Genomic DNA, 26802 nt, shown 5'->3' with positions numbered 1-26802 from the left:
ATTGTACTTCATGATAGTGGTAAAATTTCTTTGATATTACTTGCGTTTATTTTTGGAAAGAAATGTAAATTTGGCAAAAATTGTGAATTTTCCATCTTTGAATTTTCAGGCCCATAAATCACAGAGATATGTCACACAAAATACTTAATAAGTAACATTTCCCACATGTCTACTTTACATCAGCACAATTTAGGAACCAAATTTTTTTTGTTAGGAAGTTTTAAGGGTTAAAAGTTGATCAGTGATTTCTCATTTTTACAACACCATTTTTTTTTCGGGACCACATCACATTTGAAGTCATTTTGAGGGATCTATATGATAGAAAATAATGAAGTGTGACACCATTCTAAAAACTGCACCCCTCAAGGTGCTCAAAACCACATTCAAGAAGTTTATTAACCCTTCAGGTGTTTCACAGGAATTTTTGGAATGTTTAAAAAAAAAATGAACATTTCACTTTTTTTTTTCCACAAAAAAAAATTACATTAGATCCAATTTTTTTTTTTTTATTTTACCAGGGGTAACAGGAGAAATTGGACCCCAAAAGTTCCTGTGCAATTCTTCCTGAGTACGCTGATATCCCATATGTGGAGGTAAACCACTGTTTGGGCGCACGGCAGAGCTCAGAAGGGAAGGAGCGCCGTTTGACTTTTTCAATGCCAAATTGGCTGGAATTAATATCGGATGCCATGTCTCATTCAGAGAGCCCCTGATGTGCCTAAACAGTGGAAACCCCCCCCAACCCCCCCCCCCCCCCACAAGTGACACCATTTTGGAAACTAGACCCCCTAAGGAACTTATCTAGATGTGTGGTGAGTAATTTGAACCCCCAAGTGCTTCACATAAGTTTATAACTTGGAGCCATAAAAAATTATAATTTTTCCACAAAAATTCTTTTTGCCCCCATTTTTTTATTTTCCCAAGGGTAAAAGAAGAAATTGGACCCCAAGAGTTATTGTGTAATTTGTCCTGAGTACGGTGATACCTCATATGTGGGGTGGGGGGAACCACTGTTTGGGCACATGGCAGAGCTCAGAAGGGAAGCAGTGCCAGATTTTACTGTTATGGCTTGCAGGTGCCATGACCCACTGGGAGAGCCCATGAGGTGCCAAAATAGCAGAACCCTCACCCCCCCCCCCCCCCCCATAAGTGACCCCATTTTACGGATTACACCTCTCAATGAATTTATCTAGGGGTGCAGTGAACATATTGACACCATGGGTGTGTCACATAATGCGGATAGACTCTGGAGGAACCGAGTGCTATTTGCCTATTCAAGTGAATGGGTCTGTGCACATGTCCGTGCTTCTATGGACCGTGTGTCTGTGGGCAAAACACGCTGACATGTTCGTTTTTTAATGTCGGCACGGACCACAAAACATCCAACACACGTGCATACGCATAACACACATGGAAGTCATCTATGTGACACGCATCGGCGGCGGGGAAGAAGCGCTACAATAAGCGCCACCCCCACTGGCGCCGGGTGCTGAACACGGCTCTCATCATTCTCCCCTGCTTGTGCCGATTGCCAGCAGAGCAGGGGAGAATGATGAGAGCCGTGTTCAGCACCAGGCAACAGTGCTTACTGTAACTCTTCTCCCCTGGTGCCCGTCCTTGTGGTACTGATGCGGCACACACATGCGATATGTGTGCCACAAGTATTACACACACGAACACTGACCTCTCCAGTACCGGAAATAACCGAACGTGTGAAAGAGACCTTATAGCGGATTTTTATGATTGGCAGCTGTCACACACTAAAAGACGCTTTTTATTGCAAAAAATATTTTTGCATTACCACATTTTGAGAGCTATAATTTTTCCGTGTTTTGGTCCACAGTCATGTGACGTCTTGTTTTTTTTGCGAGACAAGTTGAGTTGACGTTTTTATTGCTACCATTTTCGGGCACATGACATATTTTGATCGCTTTTTATTCCGATTTTTGAGAGCCGGAATGAACAAAAAACAGCAATTTATTAATTTTTTTGTGTAGGGGGGCGTTTTATACCGTTCCACATGTGCTAAAAGCGGTTTTATTCTTCGGGTTAGTACAATTACAGCAATACCTCATTTCTATAATTTTTTTGTTTTGGTGCCTTTATACAATAAAAAATTTTATATAAAAAAATATTATTTTTGCATCGCTTTATTCTGAGAGCTATAACTTTTTTATTTTTCCGGTGATGGAGCTGTATAGCAGCTTGTTTTTTTGTGGGACAAGATGACAGTTTCAGCAGAACCATGATTTTTTTATATCCGTCTTTTTGATCGCGTGTTATGTTATTCCACTTTTTGTTTGGTGGTATTATGATAAAGCATTGTTTTTTTTGCCTTGGTTTTTTTTTATGGTGTTCACTAAAGGGCTTAACTAGTGGGACAGTTTTATAGGGTGGGTCATTGCAGATGAAGGGATACCAAATACGTGTGCTTTTATTTAGATTTTCTTTTCATTCAAATATTTATTGATATAATATTGATTTTTCATTTTTTAAAATATATGAAATCTCTGCTGAGAATTTCTGCATATGCCCTAAATGTGATTGGATAATTTTGAATATAACCACATCCCCAATTATAAGAGGGTGTTCACATTTATGCAACCACATTTTTACTTTTATTTTTCACCTCAAAATTATTTCAGTTTGATTCCTATTAGATTTGTAGAGATTATTGGTGAAACTAAAAGTAGAAAACGTTCTGAAATTATTATTCTTGATATGATTTTTTTTTTTTACATGTTTTAGGCAGGTGTGGAAAAAGTAGAAGGGTTAAAAGTTTGTTCATTCACTTTGAATTTTTGATTTAAAAAAAAAAAGGGGGAAATCTGAATCAAATCAATGTTTGGGGTGATAATTCTGTGCCTTAAAAACCGCATCAAAGCATCACTTCTAGGTACATGTTCACACAATTTTTGAAGACGCATGGCAGAGAGGTTGTTCCAAACAACTGGAAAACTAACACTAGATTTTCTGTGCATGTAGGTTTGTGAAAATCCTTGTCTATTTGTTTAATCTCCGATAGATTTGATTATTGGCTCTGTGGAGGTCATGTCATCACTTCCAGGATTCCAATGTTCTTCTTTACACTAAAGATAGTATTTAAGAACTATCTCCAAATGTTATGTAGCAGGACTGTAACCCCAAACATACAGCCAATCAGATGCCTTCCTGCTGGTATTTCATGGTGCTTAAGTATCTACCTGTATTGTTCAGCATTGAGGTGGCAAAGAATGAGGGCCGTAGATGCTTGGCCAAGGAGGCTTAGTGCAGCAGAATGAAAACACATCAATCATGCTTACTTTGAAATCGGAAAATGTCCAGCAGTGGTCATCAGTTCAAAACTAGCAGCAATCTGTAGGATCTAGCTACACCCACCTCCTGTTCAGAGAAGTCTGGCGAGAAGTTGTCTTCATGGAAGAATAGCGGCCAAAAAGCCATACCCGCTACTTGGAAACAAAGCCAAGCATCTCAACCAATAACGGAAACCTAGGAAATTGAGGCAGTAAAATTGCAGCAGGTGTTCTGGACTGATAAGTCAAAATGTGAACAAGCTTCCATCTGTTACAGCCAAAGGGCTGAAGTGTGGTACAATAATGAGTGTCTACAGGATTCAGTAAATCATGGTGGAGGTTCTTTGTAAGTTTGGAGCTGCATTTGAGCAAATGGAATTGTCGAGTTTTGTCAAGGCTAAGGGCTCATACTCACTTGCGCAAAACTTGGATGAGTCTCGCACGTAATACCCGGCGCTGCTGCCGGCACTCAGATCAGAGCGTGCGGCCGTATAGGAATACATGCAGCCGCACGCGCCGCTCCTCTGTGGCCAGGTGCAGTGCCGTGTATTGCTGTGCGAGACTCATCCGCATTTCTCGCAAGTGAGTATGAGCACTAATGGTGTCCTCAATGCTGAGAAATACAGGCAGATACTTAGAGCATGATTGTTATCATCAGGGATTACTTTATTCTGTTACTGGACAATGACCCCAAAACAGACGGCCAATGTCATTAAGATCTATCTTCAGTATAAAAAACAAGGAGTCCTGGAAGTGATTATACGGCTCTCACAGAACCCTGATCGCAACATCATCAAGTCTGTGTAGGATTATATGAAGAGACACAAGGTTTGTGTTTACTTGTCCAACATATTTCTAGCAACCTCCCTGCCAATTCTTTCAAAAATTGTATGTAAGTGAACCTAGAAGAATTATTATTATTATTATACATTTTTATAGCGCCATTTATTCCATGGCGCTTTACATGTGAATACGGGGCAAATATAGACAAATACATTAAACATGAGCAGATAACAAGGCACACAAGTACATAAGGAGGGAGGACCCTGCCCGCGAGGGCTCACAGTCTGCAGGGGGTGGGTGAGGATACACTAGGAGAGGGAAAAGCTGTTTTGAAGGCAAAGGGTAGTCACATCAAATTTTGATCTCCATTTATCTTCTGTACATTCGCTTTGTATTTTGTTAATTGATAAACTCTTAACACTTCTATTTTTGAAAATATTCTTACTTTGCAGGACTTTTCTCACACCTGCCTGTAGCTTTTGCATAGTTCTGTGTATAGATTTTTTTTTAATGTATCTCTTAGTACCCTTAAAGCACCACACAAGCAGGGTTTTGTTTTTTGGTTTTTTTTAGCGCTGGAGCAGTGCCACTAAACGAAGTTCCTTGCACCTAGTCCTATATTATCCAGCCGCTGTCTTCATATTTTCCTGGTGCTGCGATCTTGTGACCAAAACTTCTGACTTCACTGGAATTCAGGGGGTAACGGTCACAAATTCTCAATGCAAGTCTATGAGCCTCGTTCTGGCTCTTAAAGGCTTTCATTGAGTTGTGACTGCCATAAACACTGGAGCTGTCCAACAGGTCACAAACTGCTGAAGACTGACCAGAATGGTGCTAGTAAGAACTGAAGATAGCGGCTGGTAAGTATAAGATCGGAAGCATGGAACTTGGATTAGTATCACAACTCGGCGCTGCAATAAAAGAAAACACTGGAGTGGTGCTTTAAGGGGGCTGGAAAACAAAGTACTACTTACCCAGAATCAGATAACATGCTGATCGCTGGAGGTCTGACCTCTGGGAGCACTGGCTCCAGCAGTCCTACATACAATGATTGGAAAACTGTGTCAGATGCAGGACAATTGTTCCATTCAAATGCCTGTACTCCAGCAACTGATCGGTGATAACTTGTGTTCATGGTCCATCTCTTTTAATGTTTATTTAACCCCTTTCCTACATCGGGCATGTGTTTACGCTGTCGGACTCCCTTCCTTTGATGTGGGCTCCAGCAGTGAGCCCACATCTTTCCAGGCACATGTCAACTGTTTTGGACAGCTGAAATGTGCCCTGAACAGCTGCAGGTGGAATCGCGATCCACCTGCAGCTATTAACCCATTAAATGCTGCTGACTGCGGCATTTATCAAGCGCTTCCGGCAATCGCACCAGAAATCTGCCCACCGGTGACCCCCGTTACGTGATCATGGGTCACCGGTGGGTTGGCATGACAACCAGAGGTCTCCTGGAGACTTCTATGGTTGTCACTGCTGGCTTGCTGCGAGCGCCGCCCATTGGTCGGTGCCCATAGCAAGTGAGTTATTCAGCTACATAGAGGCAATGATCAGATCGCCTCTATGTAGCTGAGCCGATCGAGTTATGGCAGCTTCTAGTCTCCTATAGAGACTATTGAAGCATGTCAAAAGTAAAAAAAAAAAATGTTTTTACAAATATAAAAATTCAAATCACCCCTCTTTTCGCCCCATTCAAAATAAAACAAGAAAAAAAATCAAACATACACATATTTGTTATTGCTGCGTTCAGAATCGCCCGATCGATCAATGAAAAAAAAAGGATTAACCTGATCGCTAAACAGCGTGGTGAAAAAAAAGTCAAAATGCCAGAATTACGAGTTTTTTAGTCACCGTGACATTGCATTAAAATTAGTGATGAGCGAATATACTCGTTACTCGAGATTTCCCGAGCACGCCTGGGTGACCTCAGAGTATTTTTTAGTGCTCGGAGATTTAGTATTCATCGCCTCCCCTGAATGATTTACAGCTACTAGCCAGGCTGAGTACATGTGGGGGTTGCCTAATTGCTAGGGAATCCCCACATGTAATCAAGCAGGCTAGTAGCTGTAATCATTCAGGTGAGGCGATGAAAACTAAATCTCCGAGCACTAAAAAATACCCAGAGGTCACCCAGGCGTGCTTGGGAAATCTCGAGTAACAAGTATATTCGCTCATCACTAATTAAAATGCAATAACGGGCGATCAAAAGATCGTATCTGCACCTAAATGGTATCATTAAAAACGTCAGCTCAGCGTGCAAAAAAATAAGCCCAACCCGAGATCACGGGGATCAGAAAATGACTCAATTTTGTTTAACAAAGTTTGGAATTTTTTTTCACCACTTAGATAAAAAAAATAACCTAGACATGTTTGGTGTCTATGAACTCGTAATGACCTGGAGAATCATAATGGCAGGTTAGTTTTAGCATTTACTGAAAGTATTTAAAAAAAAAAAAAACAAGTGTGTGATGGCACTGTTTTTGCAATTTCATTACACTTGGAATTTTTTTTCCCATTTTCTAGTACACGACATGGTAAAACCAATGGTGTCGTTCAAAAGTACAACTCGTCCCGCAAAAAACAAGCCCTCAAATGGCCAAATTGACAGAAAAATAAAAAAGTTATGGCTCTGGGAAGAAGGGGAGCGAAATACGAAAATGCAAAAACAAAAATACCTCTGGGTGTTAAGTGTTGTCAGTGACTGAGTGATGCAGCAGTCTGCACTGTTTATGGGATGTGTATACGAAGAAAAAAAATAGTGGCACATACCGGTCCTTTAAAATCCAATGTCTTTATTTGGAAAAACATGTTTAAAACTGTAGAGAGGGTGGGATGGGGCCTCAAACTGAATTCTTGCCCTTGATGCCTAGGTACACCTCATGCATCTTCAATTGGTTGCATCAGCAAGATGGATACATGTGCCATGTTGATGTGTGTCCACCACAGACTGCCAGGAAATATTCACCGACACCCAGCTCCAGCCTCTAAATAACTCAACACACATGTTGTAAACTACTAGCAACAAAAGTAAGTATACCCCTAAGTGACAATATCCAAATGTTACCCAAATTAACCATTTTCCTTCCCTGGTGTCATGTGACTCAGAGTGAGGCCGGGATCACACATGCGAGAAACACGTCCGTGTCTCGCATGTGAAATCCAAGCTCTGGCACCGGCACTCCAGAGCGGAGCGTGCAGCTCCATGTATTGCTATACGGCCGCACACTCCACTCTGGAGTGCCGGTGCCAGAGCTTGGATTTCACATGCGAGACACGGACGTGCTTCTCGCATGTGTGATCCTGGCCTCACAAGGTCTCTGGTGTGAATGGGGGGAGCAGGTGTGGTAAATTTGGTGATATTGATCCCACACGCTCTCATATTGGTCACTGAACGTTCAACATAGCACCTCAAGCAAAAAAAACAGGATCTGAAAAAAGAATTATTGCTATACATAAAGATGGCCCAGGCCATAAGAAGATTTCCAATACCCCGACACTGAGCTGCAGGACGGTGGCCAAGACCATACAACGGTTTTAAGGGAACCTGTCAGCAGGATTGTGCACAGTAGCCTACACACAGTGTCAAGACGGCGCCATTCTACTGAGTAAAATGATACCTTGGTTGATTAAATCCGTCTTGTGGTTGTTGTTTAATCTTTATTTGTTGTTTTCTGTTATTGAGATTCTCGGGTGCGGCCTGTGGGGGGGTTTTATGTGGTGCTCTGCTCACATATTCATGTGTATGGCTTATGACAGGTCACCGATCCCTCAGGGACCTACCCACTATTTTACATACTGTATATCTTATTGTTTACCATGTTCACCAAATACTAAAACTGACCTGCCATTATGATTCTCCAGGTCATTAGGAGTTCATTGAAACCAAACATGTCTAAGTTCTTTTTTATTTAAGTGGTGAAAGCAAAATCCAAAGTTTGTTTAAATAAAATAAAGTTGCGTCATATTCCGAGAACCGTAGCATCTCCATTTTTCAGGATCTGGGGTTGGGTGAGAGCTCATTTTGTGCGTACCGAGCTGATGTTTTTAATGATACCATTTTGGTTTGGATACTATATTTTGATCGCCCGTTATTGCATTTTAATGCAATGTTGCAACAACCAAAAAAAACGTAATTCTGAGGTTTTGACCTTTTTCTCGCTACGCTGTCTACCGATCGGATTAATTTATAGTGTGATAGATCGGGCGATTCTGAACACAACAATACCCAATATGTGTATGTTTGATTTTTTTTTCCAGCGCTCATAGCAATCCGGCTATGACAACTATAGAGGTCTGCTGGAGACTTCTAGTTGTCGTGCCAACCCGTCGTGACCCGCGATCATGTGACGGGGTCACCGATTTGTGGGATTTCCAGCGCACTTGCCAGAAGCACTCGTTCAATGCCACTGTTAGAGATTAACAGTGGCATTTAACTAGTTAACAGCTGCGAGTGGATGGTGATTCTACCCGCGGCTGTTAGGGGCACATGTCAGTTGTTCAAAACAGCGAAGGAACCCACATCAAAGGGGGGACTAGCATGTGCAATACATGTACGGCGCATGTCGTGAAGGGGATAAGCTATCCTGCCACATGCTGCCAGCAATGACTGCAGAATTACTATGGTCGCGCCTAGCGCCCAGGGCAGAGGTCGCAGTAGTATGTCCAGACATGGATCTGATAACCTGCAGATAGTGTGTTTTGAAAGAAAAGCAATATTTAGGGAATCGTTCAATAATGTAATACAACAGTGAAATATCTGAAGGTCGAGCTTCACTTTGGTATGTCATCAGGAACACAGGTGGCAGAAAGTTGGCAGCACTTGGCTTATTGAGTTTATTGTAAATATTGTAGGTACTAAAAACATTTTCTCAATACTATTATATTCTACAAAAATATATTTACAGCTAGAAAACACGTACTGTTCATATTCTATAACATGGTTATACGCTACATTTCTGTCTGCCATATTAGACTCCTGATATAGTATTTATGTACATTTCCTCTCTTAATTAAATTGTGCTTGTTGTACGGGAATTTGATCTCCACCTTAAAGTTTTATCGTCTTTTCTTGTTCTGCTCTGCTGAGAGTCTGCCCGTGGTGTCATGCTTCCATGTTCTTCTCTTGGTGAATTGCAATACAGCATACACAGTAAGGATAAATGTTGTGTTAGCTTAACCATTCCAACTATGGAAGCTCCTCCAATCAGCATTAATGTTGGCCAAAACAAGCAATGAAAGACCACAGTCCGGTCATACTTTTTAATCAGTATGACATCTTCTGGTTTACTGTCAGGTCGATGGAAACACGCAAAAGGAGTGTCATTCTTGCGTTCAAAATATAGTTTCACATCAAGCACGCCATCCAGCAAATCGTTTTTGTCTCGTTGGCACTGAGGGACATAAAAGCACTAAAAACAAAAGACAAACCAAGAAAGAAAAGGGGTTATCTGAGATTAAAAATTATATCTATCTATCTATCTATCTATCTATCTATCTATCTATCTATCTATCTATCTATACAATGGCATGTAAAAGCTTGGGCACCCCTGGTCAAAATTACTGTTATTGTGATCATTTAAGCAAGTTGAACATGAAATTATCTCTAAAAGGCCTAAAGTTGAAGATGACACATTTCCTTTGTATTTTAGGCAAAATATATATATATATTCATCTTTTACATTTTAAAAATTACAAAAAGGAAAATGGGCAGATGCAAAAGTTTGGGTAGTATTTAGCAACACCCCCTTTTGAAAGTATCACAGCTTGTAAACACTTTTTGTAGCCAGCCATGAATCTTTAAATTTTTGTTTGTGGAATTTTCATCCATTCTTCCTTGGAAAATTCTTACAGTTCTGTGAGATTCCTGGGTCGTTTTGCATGCTCTGCTATTTTGAGGTCTAGCCACAGATTTTCAATGATGTTCAAATCAGGGGACTGTGAGGGCCATTGTAAAACCTTCAGCTTATGCCTTTTAAGGTGAATTGTGGCTTTTGAAGTGTGTTTAGGGTCATCCACTTGTAGAAGCCATCCTCTTTTTAACTTCAGCGATTTTACAGCTAGTATTATGTTTGCATCAACAATTTGTTGAAATTTCATTGATTCCATTCTTTACCCGTGAAATGTCCCCCATGCCATCGGCTGCAACACAACCTCAAATCATGATAGATCCATCCCCCATGCTTAATGGTTAGCAAGATGTTATTTTCCTGAAATTATGTGTCCTTTTTTCTCCACACATACCTTTGATCATTGTGGCCAAAGAGTTCTATTTTAACCTCATCGGTCCACAGCACTTGTTTACAAAATGCATCAGGCTTGTTTAGATGTTCTTTTGCATACTTTTGAATTTTATGGTGATAACGCAGGAGAGGTTTTCTTCTGATGACTCTTCCATGAAGGCCATATTTGTGCAGGTGTCTCTGAACAGTAGAGCAACGTGTCACAACTCCAGAGTCTGCTAAATATTTCTGAAAGTCTTTTACAGTCAAACGGGGGTTCTGATTTATGACTTCTTTAGCAGTCCTACTAGCAGCTGTCACTGAAATGTTGCTTGCTCTTCCAGACATTATCTTGACCTCTATTCTTCCTATTAACTGACATTTCTTAATTACATTTAGAACAGAGGAAAGGGCAACTTGAAAACACTTTACTATATTCTTATAGCCTTCTCCTGCTGTGTGGGCCTCCACCATTTTCATTTTCAGAGTGCTAGGCAGCTGCTTAGAAGAACCCATGTTTACTGGTTTTTGGCACAAGGTTAGAGGCTGGATATTTCTAAAACTGGGAATTTGCATCACCTGGCCTTCCCTAACGAGGATAGTGACCAAGCCATAACCCTAACGGGCTAATTAAGGTCTGACATCTTGCTGAAATTGATCTAAGCACACAAATCTCCAAGGGAGCCCAAACTTTTGCATTGGCCCATTTTCCTTTTGTGATTTCTAAAATGTAAAAAGCTGAAAATATTTTTGTTTTTGTGTGCCTAAAATACGAAGGAAATGTGTCATTTTTAACTTTAGGCCTTTTAGAGATCATTTCATCTTCAATTTGCTTCACTGTTCACAATAACATTAATTTTGACCATGGGTGCCCAAACTTTTACATACCACTGTATGTATAGTATTATCAGGCAATGTGGTAAAATTAAAATAATAACAATAGTCTTCAACTAAGTCCTCCACCACTCCAGAATAGATGCCCTGGTGATCCCAGTGATTCTGTGTTTACTTGTCCTGCAGCAATGACATCATGGACAGTCACATGACTACAGCACATCAAGACTAGCGGGGACCAATGAAAAGGCAGTGGTGCTGGAGTGGGGAGGGAATTTAACAAGACACCAATGGGTGTTTTATTATTATTTATACATACTAATCCTAGTTAAAGAATTTAATTCTTCTTCCCCCGTTGATAATAAAAAATACCTTTTTATATGACTTTTATGGATGTTCCATGTAAGTTCTTTGCTGTCTTTCCAAAATTTTCAGGAAGCACCAACACGTAATTGGATTTCCCAATGAAACAGTTTATTATAACTGGGTTTTCTTACCCCTACTCTCTCAACTGCACAATAGGAAGCCTGAGAGTAAAAAGTATAAAGGCACACTGCAACTTATGGACGCCGGCGGTATTTTTCCTGAAACATCCTTTTTGTCATCTTTATAGTCATTTTGCCGCTTTTTTTATTTTATGTATAAAATACTGGCAGCTTGAAAGCTCTGAAGCCACCAGGATAAGGGTCCAGGTCACTTCTTTCAGCTGCTTCATGGTTTTAGAAGTTTGAAGCTGTTAAAAGAGGTTACAAAAGATTGGACATATGCACATTGATCCGTCTTGACGTTGCTATGCATATGTTCATTCTTTTCACGGTTTTGGAGATACTCTAGGCAGATTTCGCCTGAAGAAAGCACCATGTGCATATACCATAACTCTTTTGGGTTCTTCCTCCAAATCGAAATCCATGGTAAAAATTGCTGAGTCATCTGATATATGTTGGTTTATGGGATTAGTTGCCTGATATTAATATTTATCATGGGAGATGTGAATGTTATGATTAGTTCACCATCCAAAAACTTTTATCTCAATTCTATTGTCATAACTGCAATTTATAACTGGTCATGACAGCGTTCTAAAATCCATTTGCAAGTAAGTACAGGAAAAGTAACAAAAATCACTGGGATTCCTTAGATTTCAGTCAGGAATCCAGAATGTTAGCAACAGGAATTAGTGGCACATACTGCACTCATCTTGCCATCAAAAAATACCAACTGTTCAGACCTACTGACAATGATATCAATGTGAACATGGTCTAAATCAGTAATAGATGAGACAAAACATTACTATGGGGGATACATTGAAACTTGGCAAGAAATATGCCTCATTGAGCATCCACTGTACTTCAGATTTGTATGGACACTTACTTTAGGATTTATCTGGACAGCTTCTTCGTTGTAATGCAGGGCAGCCACATAGTCCGAACCGGACACGTTCACCAGAATCTGAAGACAGGGATACTTGGATTGTCCATGGCAATCAACACCACATGTGAAAGAACAGTCTATCCAGTCATCCATGATATCAGTTTGGAGAATTGTGCAGTTCGCCTCTTCATTCCAGACACTGGTAGACAATAAAAAGGTTTGGTCTGTTATTTGACCTGATATTTGTATCCATGAGGAGCACGTGTCCCTTATGATGAGGACTTGCAATATTGTACATCTACTCTGTTGTCAAGTACCTTGATTTTATCATTTATTTCTTTTAATCACTTGTCACAACTAGAAATATGTTCACATTGAAGCCCTAATTAACCCCTTTACCCCCAAGGGTGGTTTGCACGTTATGGACCGGGCCAATTTTTACAATTCTGACCACTGTCCCTTCATGAGGTTATAACTCTGGAACGCTTCAACAGATCCCGGTGATTCTGACATTGTTTTCTCGTGACATATTGTACTTCATGATAGTGGTAAAATTTCTTTGATATTACCTGCGTTTATTTGTGAAAAAAACGGAAATATGGCGAAAATTTTTAAAATTTCGCAATTTTCCAACTTTGAATTTTTATGCAATTAAATCACAGAGATATGTCACACAAAATACTTAATAAGTAACATTTCCCACATGTCTACTTTACATCAGCACAATTTTGGAACCAAAATTTTTTTCTGTTAGGGAGTTATAAGGGTTAAAAGTTGACCAGCAATTTCTCATTTTTACAACAAAATTTAGAAAACCATTTTTTTAGGGACCACTTCACATTTGAAGTCATTTTGAGGGGTCTATATGGCAAAAAATACCCAAAAGTGACACCATTCTAAAAACTGCACCCCTCAAGGTGCGCAAAACCATATTCAAGAAGTTGATTAACCCTTCAGGTGTTTCACAGCAGCAGAAGCAACATGGAAGGAAAAAATTAACATTTTACTTTTTAGTCACAAAAATGATCTTTCAGCAATAATTCTTTTAATTTCCCAAGGGTAAAAAGATTAAATGGACCTCAAAAGTTGTTGTCCAATTTGTCCTGAGTACGCTGATACCCCACATGTGAGGGGGAACCACTTTTTGGGCGCACGGCAAGGCTCAGAAGGAAAGGAGCGCCGTTTGACATTTTCAATCTAAAATCGGCTGGAATTGAGATCGGACGCCATGTCGCGTTTGGCGAGCCCCTGATGTGCCTAAACAGTGGAAAACCACCACAAGTGACCCCATTTTGGAAACTAGACCCTTTAAGGAACTTATCTAGATGTGTCGTGAGCACTTTTATCCCCCAAGTGCTTCACGAAAGTCTATAATGCCCGGGCGTGAAAATAAAAAATCCTATTTTTTCCACAAACATGATCGTTCAGTCCCCAATTTTTTATTTTCTCAAGGGTAAAAGGAGAAATTGGACCCCAAAAGTTGTTGTCCACTTTGTCCTGAGTACGCTTATACCCCATATGTAGGGGGGAACCACTGTTTGGGCGCATGGCAGGGCTCAGAAGGAAAGGAGCGCCGTTTGGCATTTTCAAGCTAAAATTGGCTGGAATTGAGATCAGACGCCATGTTGCGTTTGGCAAGCCCCTGATGTGCCTAAACAGTGGAAAACCCCCACAAGTGACCCCATTTTGGAAACTAGACCCCCTAAGGAACTTATCTAGATGTGTCGTGAGCACTTTTTTCCCCTAAGTGCTTCACGAAAGTTTATAATGCCCGGGCGTGAAAATAAAAAATCCAATTTTTTCCACAAACATGATCGTTTAGTCCCCAATTTTTTATTTTCTCAAGGGTAAAAGGAGAAATTGGACCCCAAAAGTTGTTGTCCAATTTGTCCTGAGTACGCTGATACCCCATATGTAGGGGGGAACCACTGTTTGGGCGCATGGCAGGGCTCAGAAGGAAAGGAGAGCCGTTTGACATTTTCAAGCTAAAATTGGCTGGAATTGAGATCGGACGCCATGTCGCGTTTGGCAAGCCCCTGATGTGCCTAAACAGTGGAAAACCCCCACAAGTGACCCCATTTTGGAAACTAGACCCTTTAAGGAACTTATCTAGATGTGTCGTGAGCACTTTTATCCCCCAAGTGCTTCACGAAAGTCTATAATGCCCGGGCGTGAAAATAAAAAATCCTATTTTTTCCACAAACATGATCGTTCAGTCCCCAATTTTTTATTTTCTCAAGGGTAAAAGGAGAAATTGGACCCCAAAAGTTGTTGTCCACTTTGTCCTGAGTACGCTTATACCCCATATGTAGGGGGGAACCACTGTTTGGGCGCATGGCAGGGCTCAGAAGGAAAGGAACGCCGTTTGGCATTTTCAAGCTAAAATTGGCTGGAATTGAGATCAGACGCCATGTTGCGTTTGGCAAGCCCCTGATGTGCCTAAACAGTGGAAAACCCCCACAAGTGACCCCATTTTGGAAACTAGTCCCCCTAAGGAACTTATCTAGATGTGTCGTGAGCACTTTTATCCCCTAAGTGCTTCACGAAAGTTTGTAATGCCCGGGCGTGAAAATAAAAAATCCAATTTTTTCCACAAACATGATCGTTTAGTCCCCAATTTTTTATTTTCTCAAGGGTAAAAGGAGAAATTGGACCCCAAAAGTTGTTGTCCAATTTGTCCTGAGTACGCTGATACCCCATATGTAGGGGGGAACCACTGTTTGGGCGCATGGCAGGGCTCAGAAGGAAAGGAGAGCCGTTTGACATTTTCAAGCTAAAATTGGCTGGAATTGAGATCGGACGCCATGTCGCGTTTGGCAAGCCCCTGATGTGCCTAAACAGTGGAAAACCCCCACAAGTGACCCCATTTTGGAAACTAGACCCTTTAAGGAACTTATCTAGATGTGTCGTGAGCACTTTTATCCCCCAAGTGCTTCACGAAAGTCTATAATGCCCGGGCGTGAAAATAAAAAATCCTATTTTTTCCACAAACATGATCGCTCAGTCCCCAATTTTTTATTTTCTCAAGGGTAAAAGGAGAAATTGGACCCCAAAAGTTGTTGTCCACTTTGTCCTGAGTACGCTTATACCCCATATGTAGGGGGGAACCACTGTTTGGGCGCATGGCAGGGCTCAGAAGGAAAGGAGCGCCGTTTGGCATTTTCAAGCTAAAATTGGCTGGAATTGAGATCAGACGCCATGTTGCGTTTGGCAAGCCCCTGATGTGCTTAAACAGTGGAAAACCCCCACAAGTGACCCCATTTTGGAAACTAGACCCCCTAAGGAACTTATCTAGATGTGTCGTGAGCACTTTTATCCCCCAAGTGCTTCACGAAAGTTTATAATGCCCGGGCGTGAAAATAAAAAATCCTATTTTTTCCACAAACATGATCGTTTAGTCCCCAATTTTTTATTTTCTCAAGGGTAAAAGGAGAAATTGGACCCCAAAAGTTGTTGTCCAATTTGTCCTGAGTACGCTGATACCCCACATGTGAGGGGGAACCACTGTTTGGGCGCATGGCAGGGCTCAGAAGGAAAGGAGCGCTGTTTGACATTTTCAAGCTAAAATTGGCTGGAATTGAGATCGGACGCCATGTCGCGTTTGGCAAGCCCCTGATGTGCCTAAACAGTGGAAAACCCCCACAAGTGACCCCATTTTGGAAACTAGACCCTTTAAGGAACTTATCTAGATGTGTCGTGAGCACTTTTATCCCCCAAGTGCTTCACGAAAGTTTATAATGCCCGGGCGTGAAAATAAAAAATCCTATTTTTTCCACAAACATGATCGTTTAGTCCCCAATTTTTTATTTTCCCAAGGGTAAAAGGAGAAATTGGACCCCAAAAGTTGTTGTCCAATTTGTCCTGAGTACGCTGATACCCCATATGTAGGGGGGAACCACTGTTTGGGCGCATGGCAGGGCTCAGAAGGAAAGGAGCGCCGTTTGACATTTTCAAGCTAAAATTGGCTGGAATTGAGATCGGACGCCATGTCGCGTTTGGCAAGCCCCTGATGTGCCTAAACAGTGGAAAACCCCCACAAGTGACCCCATTTTGGAAACTTGACCCTTTAAGGAACTTATCTAGATGTGTCGTGAGCACTTTTATCCCCCAAGTGCTTCACGAAAGTTTATAATGCCCGGGCGTGAAAATAAAAAATCCTATTTTTTCCACAAACATAATAGTTTAGTCCCCAATTTTTTATTTTCTCAAGAGTAAAAGGAGAAATTGGACCCCAAAAGTTGTTGTCCAATTTGTCCTGAGTACGCTGATACCCCATATGTAGGGGGGAACCACTGTTTGGGCGCATGGCAGGGCTCAGAAGGAAAGGAGCGCCGTTTGACATTTTCAAGCTAAAATTGGCTGGAATTGAGATCGGACGCCATGTCGCGTTTGGCAAGCCCCTGATGTGCCTAAACAGTGGAAAACCCCCACAAGTGACCCCATTTTGGAAACTAGACCCTTTAAGGAACTTATCTAGATGTGTCGTGAGCACTTTTATCCCCCAAGTGCTTCACGAAAGTTTATAATGCCCGGGCGTGAAAATAAAAAATCCTATTTTTTCCACAAACATAATAGTTTAGTCCCCAATTTTTTATTTTCTCAAGAGTAAAAGGAGAAATTGGACCCCACAAGTTGTTGTCCAATTTGTCCTGAGTACGCTGATACCCCATATGTAGGGGGGAACCACTGTTTGGGCGCATGGCAGGGCTCAGAAGGAAAGGAGCGCCGTTTGACATTTTCAAGCTAAAATTGGCTGGAATTGAGATCGGACGCCATGTCGCGTTTGGCAAGCCCCTGATGTGCCTAAACAGTGGAAAACCCCCACAAGTGACCCCATTTTGGAAACTAGACCCCCTAAGGAACTTATCTAGATGTGTCGTGAGCACTTTTGTCCCCCAAGTGCTTCACGAAAGTTTATAATGCCCGGGCGTGAAAAAAAAAAACCCTTTTTTTTCCCACAAAAATGATCATTTAGTCCCCAATTTTTAATTTTCCCAAGTGTAACAGGAGAAATTGGACCCCAAAAGTTGTTGTCCAATTTGTCCTGAGTACGCTGATACCCCACATGTGGGAGAAAACTACTGTTTGGGTACACTTCGGGGCTCGGAAGGGAAGTAGTGACGTTTTGAAAAGCAGACTTTGATGGAATGGTACGCGGACATCATGTTCTGTTTGCAGAGCCCCTGATGTGCCTGAACAGTAGAAATCCCCTACAAGTGACCCCATTTTGGAAACTAGACCTAATTTGGAACTTATCTAGGTGTGTGGTGACAATTTTGAACCCCCAAGTGTTTCACTTAAATTTATAACGCCCGGGCGTGAAAATAAAATATCCTATTTTTTCCTACAAAAATGATCATTTAGTCCCCAATTTTTAATTTTCCCAAGTGGAACAGGAGAAATTGGATGCCAAAAGTTGTTGTCCAATTTGTCCTGAATACGGTGATACCCCACATGTGGGAAAAAATACTGTTTGGGCACACGTCGGGGCTCGGAAGGGATGTGGTGACGTTTTGGAAAGCAGACTTTGATGGAATGGTCTGCAGGCGTCATGTTCCGTTTGCAGAGCCCCTGATGTGCCCAAACAGTAAAAAAAAAAACACAAGTGACATTTTGTAAACTAGACCCCCAATGAACTTACATAGATGTGCCCCCTTTTTGGAACTAATCTACTGTAAAGTAAATTAGTAGTGCATGGAGGTGTGGTACACTCTGAAGCAATCCTTCATACACAGGCCAGGTTTTTCGGGGCAGGTGTCGCATTGATAAATGGTGTCCTTGCGTATTCCCCTTTTGTAACACACTCGGCACCTTTTTTGCGACTTACCTCTTTTTGCAGTTTGCGGGACCTCCCCCGGGAAATGCTGACCTGGTACGATACGAGCACCTTCAGTTCCGGAAGTACTGGGGCCAGCTCCTTCCCTCGTGCCAAATAACAGGGCCTTAACCACTACCTCCTGGAACTGAAGGTACGACGTATCGCTGTGGCGTGCACATCGTGACAGCAGGAAAGCGTTGAGCATTGCCATTTGTACGATGTGCACGGACAGCTTTTTGTACCACACCTTGGCCTTCCTCAAAGCACTGTATGGTTGGAGGAGTTGATCGGAGAGATCAACGCCCCCCATGTTTTTGTTGTACCCCAGTACACAGTCCGGTTTGCAGACCTGTGTAGAGGTACCCCGTACAGTGCTGAGGGCACTGCCATCACCGTGTATGGTGGTCAAGAGAAGGACATCCCTCTTGTCCTTGTACTTGACCACCAGCAGGTGGTCGCTACATTGGGCTCTGCTCTCACCTTTTCTGAGCATCTGCCCAAGTAGCGTCTTTGGGAGGCCTCTCTGATTTTTGCGGACAGTACCGCAGGCTGCGGTACCTCGCGCAGAGAGGGATTTGTAGAGTGGGATGCTGGAATAAAAGTTATCAGTGTAGAGGTGATAACCTTTATCCAGCAGTGGGTGCACCAAATCCCACACTATTTTCCCACTCACTCCCAGGACAGGGGGACACTCAGGCGGTTCAATCCTGCTGTCTTTCCCCTCGTAGACTCTAAAGCTGTGGGTGTACCCTGAGGTACTCTCACACAGTTTGTAGAGTTTGATTCCGTACCTGGCCCTCTTGCTGGGCAGGTATTGACGGAATCCGAGCCGCCCCTTAAAATGAACCAAGGACTCATCCACGCAGATGTCCCTTTTGGGCACGTACACTTCACCGAACTTTTTGTTGAAGTGTTCGATGACAGGCCGAACTTTGAACAGACGGTCAAAGTTGGGGTCATCTCGTGCGGGACACTGTGCATTATCGGAATAATGCAGGAACTTGTGGATGGCCTCAAAACGCGTTCGGACCATGACCATTCGGAACACTGGAGTGTTGAATAAAATATCAACACTCCAATATTGCCGAACTTCTGGCTTCTTCAGGAGCCCCATATGAAGCATCAGGCCCCAAAACTGCATCATCTCAACTGCGTCTACAGGAGACCAGTTGGAATATGATGAACCGGTGTTTTGCTCCAAAAATTGACGAGCGTACAAATTAGTTTGCTCCACCATGAGGTTATCAAAATCCTCAGAGAAAAAGACTTTGAAAAAGTCTATTTCTGTGAGGCCGGTGGTGTCAAACCTGATTCCTGATTCTGCCACAAAATCAGGAATCAGTGGCTCGTAATTTTCGGGGGGCGAGGTCCATACGGGGTCCGAAGAGGGACGCGCTGGTTCATCTTCAGGAGTGGGCCCTGCCTCATCTTCATCTTCATGAATGATGGGCACTTCTTCTGTCCTGCGGCGTCTGCGTGGCGGTTCCGCAGGGCCGGAGGAGGAAGATGAGGAGGGGGAAGAGGATGAGGAAGAGGATGAGGAAGAATCAGAAAAATAAAGAAAAGTGGGATCCTCTCCCTCGCTATCAGTGTCGGAGGCAAGGAAAGCATATGCCTCCTCCGCTGAATAGCGCTGTTGGGACGAACGGGACGAACGGGACATTTTTTTGTCAGTATGGTGCTTTTGTGTACTTTATTGGTAACTGTGTACGTGTGGGGGGATAGTGTTTGGTGCAAACTATTCTAAAAAGAAAAAGCTAAAGGAAAAAAAAAGCAAAGGGGAGAAAAAAATACCTGTGAAAGGAAAAGTCTAAAACAGCAGGCCCTAGCTCTGATAAGTGAACCGCGTCACTTATCAAATTTCGGCGCCTGCTGGGTGTACGAACGGGGATGTGGAAAAAACGCCAGGCACGAGAACTCTGATAAGTGACACGGTTCACTTATCAGAGTTCGGCGGCTGCTGGGTGTGCGAACGGGGATGTGAAAAGGGAAAGCACAGATTAGACGCGGCGGCAGGGGGAGCGCAAGGGGATGGGGGAAAAAAAAAAAGGAAAGACACGGATTAGACGCAGCGGCTGGGGGAGCGCACGGAGATGGGAAAAAAAAAAAGAAAAGAAAAGGGAAGGCACAAATTAAACGCGGCGGCTGGGGGAGCGCAAGGGGATGGGGGAAAAAAAAAAAAAGGAAAGGCACGGATTAGACGCAGCGGCTGGGGGAGCGCACGGAGATGGGAAAAAAAAAAAAAAAGAAAAGGGAAGGCACAGATTACACGCGGCGGCTGGGGGAGCGCAAGGGGATGGGGAAAAAAAAAAAAAAAAGAAAAGGCACGGATTAGACGCAGCGGCTGGGGGAGCGCACGGAGATGGGAAAAAAAAAAAGAAAAGAAAAGGGAAGGCACAAATTAAACGCGGCGGCTGGGGGAGCGCAAGGGGATAGGGGAAAAAAAAAAAAAAGGAAAGGCACGGATTAGACGCAGCGGCTGGGGGAGCGCACGGAGATGGGGAAAAAAAAAAGAAAAGAAAAGGGAAGGCACAAATTAAACGCGGCGGCTGGGGGAGCGCAAGGGGATGGGGGAAAAAAAAAAAAGGAAATACACGGATTAGACGCAGCGGCTGGGGGAGCGCACGGGGATGGGGAAAAAAAAAAAAAAGGGAAGGCACAGATTACACGCGGCGGCTGGGGGAGCGCAAGGGGATGGGGGGAAAAAAAAAAAGAAAAGGCACGGATTAGACGCAGCGGCTGGGGGAGCGCACGGAGATGGGAAAAAAAAAAAGAAAAGGGAAGGCACAAATTAAACGCGGCGGCTGGGGGAGCGCAAGGGGATGGGGAAAAAAAAAAAAAAAGGAAAGACACGGATTAGACGCAGCGGCTGGGGGAGCGCACGGGGATGGGGAAAAAAAAAAAAGAAAAGGCACGGATTAGACGCAGCGGCTGGGGGAGCGCACGGGGATGGTGAAAAAAAAAAAGAAAAGGCACGGATTAGACGCGGCGGCTGGGGGAGCGCACGGGGATGGGGAAAAAAAAGTGAGCACGAGTGTTGATAGGTGAACTGCGTCACCAATCAACGCTCGGCGGCGCTAAGGGGGTGAAAAAAAAGCGAGCACGAGTGTTGATAGGTGAACTGCGTCACCAATCAACGCTCGGCGGCTGCTAAATTTGGGCACGGATACGGCGCAAGGAGGGGGGATGGGAGAAGGGGGGATGGGAGAAGGGGGGATGGGAGAATGAATAGAGATCGTGCCGGGATCAGGGTATCAACACTTACGGTTTGTAGTCTCTCTTCTTTCTTCTCTCTTCTTTCTTCTCTCTTCTTTCTTTAGCAAGAATTGTGGTGTCACAGGCTACTGTGGCACCACAAGTCTCAGCACAGGAGGGGATCTCGCAGCGTGACCGCTCTGAAGGAATCCTCACCAAGTGTGAGGATTCCTTCAGAGCAGTTACACAGGTCAGGGGCAGGTGAGACAGGTCACAGAGCGGTCACACCGCTGCTGTGACCTGTGATTGGTGGGATCGATGATCACATCGATCCCACCAATCAAAGAAGGCCCTGGTGACGCTGGTGTTGCTATGCACCAGCCTATGATCGGAGCTCACAGCTCCGATCATAGGCAGGTCACCAGCAGGTGACAGGCAGGTGACAGGCAGGTGACCGGCAGGTCACCGGCAGGTCACCATCAGGGCACAGCGCGGTCACACCGCTGCTGTGCCCTGTGATTGGCGCGATCGACGATCACATCGATCGCGCCAATCAGACTAGAAGGATGCCGGTCCAGAGGCAGGGAACAGGGGGCTGCAGAGCGCGCAGGTAGGCAGGACACAGCGGCGGTAACAGCGGCGGTAACACCGCCGCTGTGTCCTGCGATTGGCGCGATCGATGTGATCGTCGATCGCGCCAATCAGCGTTGAATGCTCCGGAGCCATGGCAGGGGATCCGGAGCCATGGCCCGGGGCTGCAGAGCGCGCAGGGACAGGCAGGGCACAGAGCGGTAACACCGCCGCTGTGCCCTGCGATTGGCGCGATCGATCGATCTCGATCGCGCCAATCCTGGGGGGGTTTGGGCCCATGCCTGGCATTGCCAGGCACTGGCCTAGGATCGAGTACATCGGTACTCGATCCTAGGCTGGGACCTCACTGTTTCAGCCAAATTGATTGGCTGAAACAATGAGAAAGGCTGCGATTGGCTGCTCAGAATTGAGCAGCCAATCACAGCGATCGGGAGGCCGGGGGGGGGCGGCGACAGGCCCTAGGATGCCGACACCATCTTCCTGCAGGTAAGATGGCGTCGGAATTTTAATGCGATCACTGCGACTTAAGTCGCAGTGTCGCATTAAAGGGCATGACGTACTATTCCGTCCTTGGGAAGTAAAGCCCACCCCACATGGACGGAATAGTACGTCTGATGACAGAAAGGGGTTAAGCATAAAAATAACGGCTTTCAGTCATGGGGGCGTGCACAGAGAGATTACAGTCACTGCTCACACATTGTTCATTATACTGTGAGCGCCAGTTGCAAGCACGCCCTGGTACTTTGATTGACAGCCCACGCTGTAGCAAATCTGTGTAGTGAGGTGTCAATCAAATTAAAACCACCACTCACAGTATGTTCTTTCTTCTTTTGACAAAGTCATATCTATATAAAAAATACGAGCGAAAAAAAATTTAGCAAAAACCCTGCTGTAACTAAGTAAATAAAAAGGAAAAAGTGCATTTAAATAACACAGGGTTCTTAGTAATACTGTATTTGATCAAACATAGCATAAAAGCTATTTCTGTGGAAGAAGAAAACTATAGTTAATGAGCATTCCTATGTGTGCAGACTTTAGGGACATCCTGTATGTTGGGCAATTCTGTGAGAACAGACTGTAATTGCTCAGTGCACACCCCCATGACTTAAGGCCGGCAGCTCCTGGGAGGAAATAAGTTAATGTTCTGCCTTTAGCCACACTTACAGTAAGGAGGCTGGGCAGCATTGTAACGTTCTTTGCCTGAAGATTAACCTTATGTTTGCAGATAAATAGCGTGCTCTAAGGTGACCGGTTCCCTTTAATAATCAAGGTGGAAATATCCATCGCACCGCACTCATTTTAAGTGGGGGGGGGGGGGGGGAGGAGGAATAAAAACATTTACTTCCGATTTCTGTGCAATAGATAGACAATTCTGCAATGACAACACAAAACCAATTTCAGCTCATTACTGTCACATTTCGCCAAGTATTGACTTTAGTGACCCCCATATAGGACATCAAGAACTTTTTTTTTTCATGTTATCACCCCTTTCTCTGTGAAAACATTATCTCTTTGAGATTCAGATGGTTTTTAATTTCTGCTTTATGGATAAGATGACGTTGTGTAGTTTAAAGCCCCACTCTGCCTAATGAGGCCATTTATCATCTCTATGACTGATGTGTTCTGGGATTTACTGACTTTTGGAGGAAGGAAATTTCTGGTCTACTGCGTTCTGGCGAATATTTGGTCATATGTACATCTAAACATAGCCACAATCAAGTACTTTTTACTTTTAGACATCTTGGACTTTGTTTGGCTTAGATTTTGCCACAAATCCATACTTTTTTATGATTTTTTTCCCCAAAAAAATTAACAGCCCAGGTTCACATACATCTGTATCTTTATTGAACACTTAAGCATGATTCAAGAAAAACTCAGCCATGTGTTATTCTAATCTATTTTGGAGGACTAGACTTTCAATTCTATGTGAATGAGAAAAAACAGAATATACTGTTGCCACGCCATCCACGTGCTGCTCGTTTTACAGACCTTTCACGAATCCTTGACTTACATGAATCTTTTTTTCAGGAGCAAAATTAGACATGATCTTGTGAATAGGGGCTTTGGGGGTAGGGAGCATATAGTAGGGAATATGACTAAAGGATAAGAGTAAACTAGGTTTGTTTGTTGTCTGTTAACATGAAAATACATACGGTAGCTTTGTATGAAAGCATCAGATACAAAATAATAATATATTCTTAATTAAATCTATCTACAAAGTAGCTTTGCTTTTTATCTAAACCTAGTGGCTGTGAATGCGACATAGCACTGGTTGATGCCTTTTAATGCCTAACTGAAAACATGGTAACAAATTGAAAGCTTTCGAGACTACTCCAATCTCTTTGTTAGGGCTCATACTCATGTACGAGAAAAACAGACGAGTGCAATCATAAAAAAATCGGATTGCACTCTGACCAATGTTATTCAATGAGTTACATCTCATCTGCGATTCTTTTTCTCAGCTGAAATCGGACTGAGAATAAAATCGCAGCATGCTGCAATTTGCTGCGTTTCTCAGACTAGACTCGCCAATGCAAGTCAATGGATGCGAGAGAAAAACGCACAGCAATTGTACCATTCATGCGCGGTGTACAGTAGAATCACAATGGCAGGTTAAAACAGAATAGAAATATAAACATAGAATACATATACTGTATATATATATATATATATATATGTCAGTGACACACATATATATATATATATATATATATATATTGCACAGAAAGATAGAAGAAAAGCCGGTAATTCATCTGCCAACTTCTGTAAAATCACTGCAGGAACAGACAGGATAGAAGAGAAGGATTACATACAGTAAAGACAAATAAAATAGGCAGATATATAGATGTCAGTGACAAATACAATTAGTACAGTGTGTGTGTGCAGGGTACTGTCGATGTATTTAAAGGTTTTTTTTTTTTTGGAAAAAAATGGAGCGGGCCCCCGCGCAATTTTCAAAGCCAGCGACTGGGGGCAGATGTTTATAGCCTTGGAAGGGAGTAATACCCATGGAGCTTCCCAGGCTATTAATATCAGCTCAAAACTGTATACTTAGCCTTTACTGGCTATTAAAATGTTCCCCCAAAAGATGACTTGGGGTCCTCCCATAATTAATAACCAGCAAAGGCTATGCAGACAGCTGTGGGCTGATATTAATAGCCTAGGAAGGGGCCATGTATATTGCGCCCCCCCCTGGCTAAAAACATCAGCAGTCACCCACCCCAGAAAAGGCGCATCTGTAAGATGCACCAATTCTGGCACTTAGCCTCGCTCTTCCCACTTGCCCTGTACCGGTGGCAAATGGGGTAATAGTTGTGGGGGTTGAAGTCACCTTAGTGGCCTCAAATATTGAAAGAGTTCATAGATAAGGCGTGTGAAAGATTGTCCTGTGATTGAGGTCTGGTCCAGGGTTCTGATGCCCCCAAATGGTCGAGGAGCACATTCCTCACTTGATGTAAAAAGACATTAATCCATGTGACTCAGGCCAGCGTCACACACAGGGTAAAACAAAACGGTCCGTATATTACGGCCGTAATACGCTGAAAAGTCCCCAAAATAGTGGTGCGTAGCTCCTCCGTAGGCAGGGTGTGTCAGCGTATTTTGCGCATGGCATCCTCCGTATGTAATCCGTATGGCATCCGTACTGCGTGGTTTTCTCGCAGGCTTGCAAATCCGACATGCGGCTATACAAGGGATCCATGTGTAAAAAAAAAAATATATATCTATATACTGTCTATATATATATATATATATACATTGTAGCATGGCTAAAGGGTTTGTAGTCGATGGGAGGTATGTGCCACATAAGTGCCTGGTTGCTGTAATGTAGCCCGGAGTATTCCTTTCTTGCACATAATCTTGTATATGTGTTTCAGGACCTGTGGTAATGTCAGACCACATGGCTAATCATGTGATGGGTTACTGGGTGGGGTTAGCTCTTTATAAGACTGGCTAATCCTTTACACAGCAGATATGTGTGGAGGTGAAACCCTCCTGAGTGTGTTACGGCTTCAGGACTGAGCCGGATGAACTGGACACTTGCTTTTCTTTGCCTGAACCAAAGGCCCATTTTGCTTTCTGTTATTTGCCACATGGTTTATGAAGCAATAAACCCAGTGAACTTTAAAGGAACACGTCTCCTGAGTGTCAGCCGTCGCAGCTGAGTGAGTGAAATCCTTACAATTGGTGGAGAATGCGGGCAGCGTTCCCAGCGGAGACGTGAGTTTATTTTTGAATGTCCTGGGTCAAGGCTGTTGCAAGCCAGCAAGCATTGCCGGAGAAAATGGAGGACCTGCTGAAACACTTGGTCCAGATGCAGTCACAGCAGGAGAAAAGGCAGAGCCAGCAGGAGCAAAGGCAGCAAGAGACCAACAGGCTGTTGATGCAGCAGATACAACAGAGCCAGCAGGAGCAACGGCAGAGTCAGCAGGAGCAATGGCAGCAGATGCAGCAGAGCCAGCAGGAGCATCAGCAGCAGATGCAGCTTCTGGCAACCGCCATCCAGGGCAAGGCGAGCGCCCCAACCCCAGGTTTGGCTGATGACACCCACGTCCGGAAGACGGTAAGACGCGCATTGCAGAAAATGACTCCCGGGGATGATGTTGAGGCCTTCCTGACGGTGTTTGAGAGGGTCGCTGAGAGGGAAAAACTTCCGCCAGAGCAGTGGGCAGAGGTACTTGCGCCATACCTGACGGGA

General features: G+C 43.4%; 1 protein-coding gene across 1 annotated transcript in view; it reads right to left on the bottom strand.

Annotated features, from left to right (window-relative positions):
* Positions 1–8897: 8897 nt before the first annotated feature.
* Positions 8898–26802, bottom strand: part of KCNMB3 (potassium calcium-activated channel subfamily M regulatory beta subunit 3) — a 57691-nt gene continuing 39786 nt past the window's right edge. Inside the window, exons 3-4 of the mRNA XM_069727276.1 lie at positions 12503–12701; positions 8898–9490 (exon numbers count right to left, since the gene is read on the bottom strand). Coding sequence (XP_069583377.1) covers positions 9092–9490; positions 12503–12701 — 598 coding nt within the window. The 3' untranslated portion in view covers positions 8898–9091. The remainder of the gene's footprint in view (positions 9491–12502; positions 12702–26802) is intronic.

The sequence above is a fragment of the Ranitomeya imitator genome, chromosome 5, assembly GCF_032444005.1.
Source record: "Ranitomeya imitator isolate aRanImi1 chromosome 5, aRanImi1.pri, whole genome shotgun sequence".
NCBI classification, from domain to species: domain Eukaryota; kingdom Metazoa; phylum Chordata; class Amphibia; order Anura; family Dendrobatidae; genus Ranitomeya; species Ranitomeya imitator.
Note: the sequence above shows the minus strand (reverse complement) of the source record. Positions and strands in the feature narration are given on the sequence as shown.